This window comes from Triticum aestivum, chromosome 5B (genome assembly GCF_018294505.1).
Source record: "Triticum aestivum cultivar Chinese Spring chromosome 5B, IWGSC CS RefSeq v2.1, whole genome shotgun sequence".
In the NCBI taxonomy this organism is placed as follows: domain Eukaryota; kingdom Viridiplantae; phylum Streptophyta; class Magnoliopsida; order Poales; family Poaceae; genus Triticum; species Triticum aestivum.
The window spans coordinates 520,929,517-520,937,159 of NC_057807.1; the positions used below are offsets into that span (position 1 = coordinate 520,929,517).

The 7,643-nt window shown below is 44.4% G+C and overlaps 1 protein-coding gene across 1 annotated transcript; it reads left to right on the top strand.

The window, feature by feature from the left end:
- The first annotated feature begins 924 nt into the window (after positions 1-924).
- On the top strand, positions 925-6,005 carry LOC123112899 (probable leucine-rich repeat receptor-like protein kinase At1g35710). Its single transcript, XM_044533999.1, has 3 exons — positions 925-2,152; positions 2,260-5,337; positions 5,443-6,005. Exon 2 carries the CDS (start codon positions 2,286-2,288, stop codon positions 5,298-5,300), a length of 3,015 nt encoding a protein of 1,004 aa, XP_044389934.1. The 5' UTR covers positions 925-2,152; positions 2,260-2,285; the 3' UTR covers positions 5,301-5,337; positions 5,443-6,005.
- Positions 6,006-7,643: the final 1,638 nt, after the last annotated feature.

Sequence of the window (7,643 nt, forward strand, 5' to 3'; positions counted from 1 at the left end):
GATTTTCATTCCTACCACCTACCATATGCTAAAGATCATAACATGCACATAATTCTATTTCACCAAGTGCATAATAACCAACCTATATGCGATGATCTACACTAAATTGTTGATACAAGCTTTACGTAGCTAATGGTTTAATGTTGGTTTTCATATTATTTGAAATTCTGCCCATAAAGATTTTTCTAAGAATATCAAGTTGATATGCAACCGTGAACATTCATTATGTATGTCCTCACAAATTGATTGTTTTTTTATGAAGATGTATAATATGTTTGCAACCAAATTAAGTCCTAGCTCGGATAACAGTTGCAAACGCATATACCAACAATAAAAAATAATGCTTGTGACACATCTTAGTATACTTAAAGAATCGTCCCACCTTTTATGTCTTGGCGCAACACCATTTATCATGTTATTTATTGTACAACATCATGAAAGGTTTCGAGGAATTTGCTGATCTCATCGAGTTTGTGTATGAGGCGTGATTTTGTTTCCTTCCCTTGCGATGCACGGGCATGTTACTAGTATTCCCTTAGTTTCTATTTACTCTGCATATCAGTTTTGGTCAAAGTCGAACTTTGTAAACTTTGACAAAGTTTATAGACAGAAATATTAACATATACAATAACAAATCAATACCATTAGTTTAGGGACAGAAATATTAACATATACAATAACAAATCAATATCATTAGTTTAGAGACAGAAATATTAACATATACAATAACAAATCAATATCATTAGTTTCATTTTTTTTTTATGAATTTGGTCAAATTTTATGAAGTTTAACTTCAGTCAAACCTAATAGGCAGAGTATAAATAAAAACGGAGGAAGTAAAAATAAAAGTAAATCGTCAACAGGGCCCGCCAACCGCTTTTAATCGGGTCACTTTCCCCTGACCTCCTTCCCCATCCCGCCGCCTGTTCCTCCATGTTCTGGCCTGTCGCCGTCCGTCTTCCCCGCTACAACGACGTCCTCGCCCCACTCCACCTGCCTCCAAGATCCGCGCGTTTGGAGATGGCTCGCCGCAAGGAGAGACTAGGCGTTGCGATGGTACAGGATGGGCGCGGCCTCAGTGGGAGGAGGGGGCGCTCCTCTGCTGCTGCTCATCGACGGCACTGGCGGCTGCACTTCCGCCGCTAGGTGGTCTTCTCCTCACACCAGATTGGTTTCCGCAGAAGGTTCGAGAGATTCCAGCGGCCAATTTCATCTATGACCATCTGGGTGAGTCTTTTCAGTTCTGCTTACTGAAAGTTCAGTGGTCAGTGGACATTCGGTTAGTACTAGTACTTTGGCAACTCCTAGATTAGGAACATTCAGGGGAGTTCCTAAATTCTTTTGGTGGATGTCAGGCGAGGATTCTTGCTGACGGGATGGGAATGCATTGAGTTCTAACAAAACAGTATAGGCCACAAAGTTAAAGTAGATTGTAGGTTCCCACAAATCAATCATATATGCAGATGTTGGTGGCGTTTGTCTTGGTGACAAGATAGAGAGACCGACTGTTGGGGAAGCTGTTACTTTGAATGGGGTTTGCTTGCTCCCCCTTAGTGACGGTCATAGTAGTAATAGATTGTTGGAGATGCCCCAAGTCACAGGCTGAAAAGGAGGAGCCGCAATCACTACCTCTGAAAATCGTTTCAGAGTTCAGACCATCCTCTACCATATTCCAAACGAGTGTCACGTCTGAATGTCATTTCCTCCATTTGAACTGCATTAACTGCATTCACCATCAGCGTAGCTAGCCGTTGAAGATGTATGTCATTTGCACACACAAATGTCAACACTGTCCATGTCGAATACAGTCAACTATGCAATTAAGTTCACTTCCTGTTGACGCATGGAAAACCAAGCAATAATCAACGTCCACGTGACAAGCATTGATATTCTATTCTTCTTTTGAGCGGACTGAAAGCATGCACAATTATCTGAAACCGAAAAGCTTAGACCGCATCAATGGCAGAAAATTATGCCAGCCAGATTGGACTCAGCCAAGGTCTTCGTTGCAGGTGAGAAGCAAGTGGGTAGGAGTGTTAGGCTGCTTTAAATGTGTTTATAAACCCCTGGAGAACCGAACCAGATGAGTAGGAGTACCCAACTCACACACCACCATCACCGGGCTTCGGCGTTCTGCTCTCAGACGCAAGAGGTGCGCTTATTCTCTCTATCTCCTTGACCATATTTTTTCGCCTGTGTGTGTCTTGCTGCTAGACTTGTGGGACAACTTCAGTTTACATGATCACTTGGCCTATGCAGTCATATTCCTAATACGTCGTGAGATCATGGCGAATTCCATGGTGCCAACGCTGCTACATCGCCTAGTTCTTGCATTGCTCCTCCTGCTGCTGCCTCTCCTTAATTCCGGGCAAGCCGAGGGCCGCGCCACGCCTGCAGCAGCAGCACGCCGCGGCACTTCGCTAAGATCCCAAGCTGGGGCGCTTCTCCACTGGAAATCATCCATCAAGTACTCCTCCAAGCACCAGCTGGGAACCTGGGGAGACGACGGCATGTACCCGTGCAACTGGACCGGCATCACCTGCGGGGACACTCTGTCAAGCAGAGGAACCATGGTGAAGGTCATCACAGGAATTTCCCTTGATGGTGCCAGCATTGCAGGGCGACTGGACAAACTGAGATTCCAGTCGCTCCCTTACGTTGTCAACCTCGATCTTAGCGACAACTACCATCTCTCCGGTGCCATCCCTCCAGGCATCGGCTCTCTTTCCATGCTTTCTACCCTCAACTTCTCTGGTGATCAGCTCAGCGGGCACATACCTGCATCATTCTGCAACCTTGGACAGCTCACAGGGATGGACCTCTCCAGCAACAATCTCACCGGACAAATCCCTCCTGCTTTAGGTAATCTCTCAAGACTTGGTTTTCTTTATCTACGTGGGAATAGGCTCTCGGGTAACATCCCCTGGCACCTCGAACAGCTTCAGAACATGAGAGAGATGGATTTGAGCCTTAATGACATTTCTGGCCATGTACCTTCCGCCCTTGCAAACCTGACCAACCTCGACTATCTGGACCTTTCTGATAATCGTCTGTCAGGACCCATACCTAAAGAACTAGGACACATCCAAACCCTGCAAGAACTACACTTGGAGAAAAACAATCTGAGCGGCACAATTCCGCCCTCCCTTGGTAACCTGACAGTGCTCACATACCTGACAGCATATCGGAACCAATACACTGGTCCAATACCGGCAGAGTTTGGGATGCTCTCGAGCTTGATTGGGTTGGACTTGTCAGATAACCATTTGACCGGCCCTGTTCCTTCTAGTGTTGCTGGAAATCTTACTTCAGTGACCTATTTTTCTCTTTTTGGTAACCACATAACCGGATCCATCCCTCATGAGTTTGGGAATCTCGTGAATCTGGAAACCCTTGCCCTCTCGGACAATTTGATAGTTGGATCAGTGCCATCAAGTATTGGGAACATGTCTTCACTCAAACAATTAATAATACATAACAATAGTATCTCCGGGGAATTGCCGACCGAGTTTGGAAATTTGCTAAATTTGGAGTATCTTATGTCCTATGAAAACCAATTGTCCGGCTCAATCCCTCCAAGTTATGGAAAATTGGTCAAGATGACACAAATGCGACTGTTCAACAACCAGCTCTCCGGCCCTGTGCCTCCAGCACTGTCCAACCTTACCAATTTAGTCGTCATTGCACTGGATGACAACCAGCTGATCGGACACTTGCCAGATTTGTGCCAAAGTAAAAAGCTACAGGTTTTACAAGTTCATAACAACAATCTAGATGGTCCTGTCCCAAAAGGCTTGAGGGATTGCAGTTCATTAACATCGCTCATGATCGCCAATAATTATATTGAGGGAAACATAACTGAAGCATTTGGTGTGTATCCACACCTCGATACGATCAATTTATCTTCAAATAGATTTGTTGGGCAGCTCTCGCCGAATTGGGGCTCATGTCAAAACTTGACAAGTATTAATTTTGCACACAATATGATAGAAGGCAGTATACCTTCTGAGGTTGGGGTGCTGAAAAATCTTGGAAAGCTTAAACTGAGTTTCAATAGGTTGACCAGTGAGATACCACCGGAAATTGGCAAGTTAAGCAACCTCTATTGGATGGATTTAAGAAACAATCAACTATCTGGCCAGATCCCTAAGCAAATCGGCCAACTTAGCAATCTTGAGATTCTTGATTTCTCAAGCAACCTGTTGAGCGGTAAAGTGCCAGAAGAGATGGGAAATTGTTTGAAACTGCAGTCATTACATATGAATAACAACAGCCTTAGTGGAAGTCTTCCTGGTAGTTTGGGCCATTTAGCTTCCCTGCAAAGAATGCTTGATCTTAGCATGAATAGTCTCAGCGGACCAATACCGTCAGAACTCAGCAACCTAGAGATGCTGATGTATGTAAACTTCTCACACAATCAATTCAGTGGTGCAATCCCTGCCTCCATTGCAAGCATGCAAAGCCTATCAATATTTGATGTTGCATATAACCTCCTTGAAGGCACTGTCCCAAATGGGATCCAGAATGCATCAGCTGAATGGTTTCTCCACAACAAAGGTCTTTGTGGAGACCTTGTTGGACTGTCTCCTTGTGATTTGCCCCCTGCAGATCATAGGCGAAAGCACCAAAAGATTATACTACCAGTCAGTCTAACTATGTTTGTCGCTACTATTTCAATAACAGCAGGTGTGATAGCCTTTATGATTTGCCGCAAGAAAGTACCTCAAAATACTGATGATGTGAGCAAAAGGGATGTATTCTCTGTATGGAGCTTTGATGGCAGAATAGCATTTGAAGATATTATCAATGCAACTGACAATTTCGATAAGAAACATTGCATTGGAGAGGGATCATACGGCAGTGTTTATGAAGCAAAACTTCAAGATGAACAAGTGGTCGCAGTAAAGAAACTCCATGCAGGCGATGAAGAGGCACAAGATGAAGAAAGATTCCGGCATGAGATTGAAATGTTAACAACAATTCGCCAACGCAGCATCGTCAAGCTATATGGATATTGTTCTCATCCGCGGTTCCGGTTCCTTGTGTGCCAGTTTATACAGAGAGGAAATCTAGCTTCAACCTTAAGAAATGAAGAACTAGCAATCCAGTTCCACTGGCAAAGGAGGACAGCTTTAATAAGAGATCTGGCTCAAGCCATCGCTTACCTCCATCATGATGTTCACCCACCCATAATTCATCGAGACATCACAAGCAGAAACATCTTACTAGATACTGATTTCAAAGCATTTGTCTCGGACTTCGGTATTGCAAGAATGTTAAAACCTGATTCGTCAAACTAGAGTGCACTAGCAGGGACCTACGGCTACATAGCACCCGGTATGTTTATTCCATGCAATACTATATTCTCTAGTATACTGTGTTAGATGGAATGCTCTGCACTGATGCATACTCTTGATTCTTATGTTCCTGTGCTGGATGCAGAATGTTCCTACACTTCCCTAGTTACAGAGAAATGTGATGTATATAGCTTTGGCGTTGTGGTGCTTGAGGTGTTGATGGGCAAACACCCTGGAGATTTGCAGGCTTTTCATTCTTCACTCGAGGACCAGTTTCTACTGGAAGAAATTTTGGACAAACGACTTCCACAACCCGAAGCTGGGGAGGAAGAAGTGAGACGGTGCATCTCCGTGGCATTTGAGTGCCTAACTCCTTCACCCAAAGAAAGGCCAACTATGCTGAAAGTTTATCGAGATCTTTCCATCTGAAGTCACATGTTAAATTCTTCCAGATGTATCATCTTAGCCTTGTTTAGTTCTCAATAAAACTTGGGCTAACTTAGCTGTCCAAGCATTTTCAACCCGAATAAATAAGGCTATTTCTGTTGGGCATCATAGAATATATGGGCCACGAACTCACGATAGAGTCGTGATCTAAACGCTCTTACAATTCTTTACAGAGAGAGTATAATTGTTCTTTCTATGATCATACAGATCATGGATCATGCTTATGATAATATTTTGGGAGGAGGCCCGAAGTGATGATAACTGTTTCATATATGTTCTACTCTCTGAACTTCTGTTATCTCCGCTATGTCTGTGTACAATGCCCTGTCTGCGGGCATGGAAGCATCCCCTGCGGCGGAGGAGCTCCACCATCATGTCGCTTCTTTGCGTGACTGTCGATTAGGAACATGTGCTGGACGTTTGATAGATAAGCGCGACGCGACAGGGTTTTGCTGCGTTTGGCGCCATGCCTGATCTGCGACCAGTCCGATCGAGGAGCCAATTGACCATATCCTCCTCAGCTGTGCCTATGCGTGTGCGCTGTCCGCTCTTTGGGGCAGTCCAGGTTCATCAATTTGGATTTGAAATTTTGTTGAACTGGGCTAACCACCAATACCTTTCCTCTGATAGACATGTCAGACCATCTTGTACCATATTCAGCAGACGCCACTTGATAATAGATACGCATTTCCCTCTACTTTCGAAATGTACTCGTCGTGTTCACCATCAGTGCCGTGGGAGACATGGAAATTGCAACACACAAACATCAACTTTGTCCATGCTGAATATGTACATGTACATACAGGTTCAGTCGAAAACCAAACCAAACTAAAATCCACGTTGGCACGATATTGTTTTTGAACCGACTGAGAGCACGATGGGAAAACATCCAGGAGATATGCATGCTTTTAATTCTTGATGCAAGGACAAATTTCTTGTGGAAGATATTTTGGACGGACAACTTCCACAACCGCAGCCCCAAAACTGTTGAGGCAACAAGGTAGTGCTAACTGACGAACGTTTGATGGGAAGGAACTGGAACTCCTAGCAAATGCACTCGCCGCTGTTTGATCGAGATCAAACGATGACAGTTTCTCAAAATAATTGCCTTCTCTCGAAAGGCATTGCCATGCTAGTCTGAAGAATTTGCCAAGCCTCTACAACTAAAATTTTCATTGAAATTGTTTGCAAATGCCATCCTCCCGGTGAATGTTCACCAGCTAAGAGGGTCCTGAAACAATGTATCTTTCCGGCATTTGACTACCTGCAACCCGCCTCCTGGATGTATGTGATAGGACACTCTGCAGCACTTTCATCCATTGTTGTTGACCTTCCTACCCGGTTAAAGAAAGATGTTCTTTAACCCAGATGCACCGGGTTGAATAGTTTTTTTTTTCGGGTGAAAATAGCACTTAATTAATCAATCACAGGATCCTTACAATCATCGGTAGCTATTTCCAAAACTTCAACTGGACCCGCTCCTAACCAAGTCATGGTCCTACCTTGGGTTCTAGCAAAACTAGCTAAACTATCACTAGCCTTATTTTGAGATCTAGATATAAGGGAAATACAAGTTTTCCTCAGACCCAACAGATGCTTAATCTCTCTGACAATAGATGAGTATACCGACCGGTCGATCTCAGAGCTTGATATGAGCATGACTGCTTCAGAAGAATCCAACTCCAGCACTAGTGGCGTATCACATCGCTGAATTGCCAAAGACAAGCCCTCCATACATGCGCAAAGTTCCGCCTCAAGGGGGTCCCTGCACGAGTACAAGCCCCTGCAAGCCGAGTAGTTGATGGCCCCCAGATGATCACGCAGGATCATCCCCGCCCCAGCTTCGCCGGTCACAGCAAAAGAGCCATCGGTGTTAACCTTGCACCAACCCTCATCTGG

Coding starts and splice junctions, on each gene's coding strand:
- LOC123112899 (XM_044533999.1), top strand. CDS start 2,286: ATGGCGAATTCCATGGTGCCAACGCTGCTACATCGCCTAGTTCTTGCA.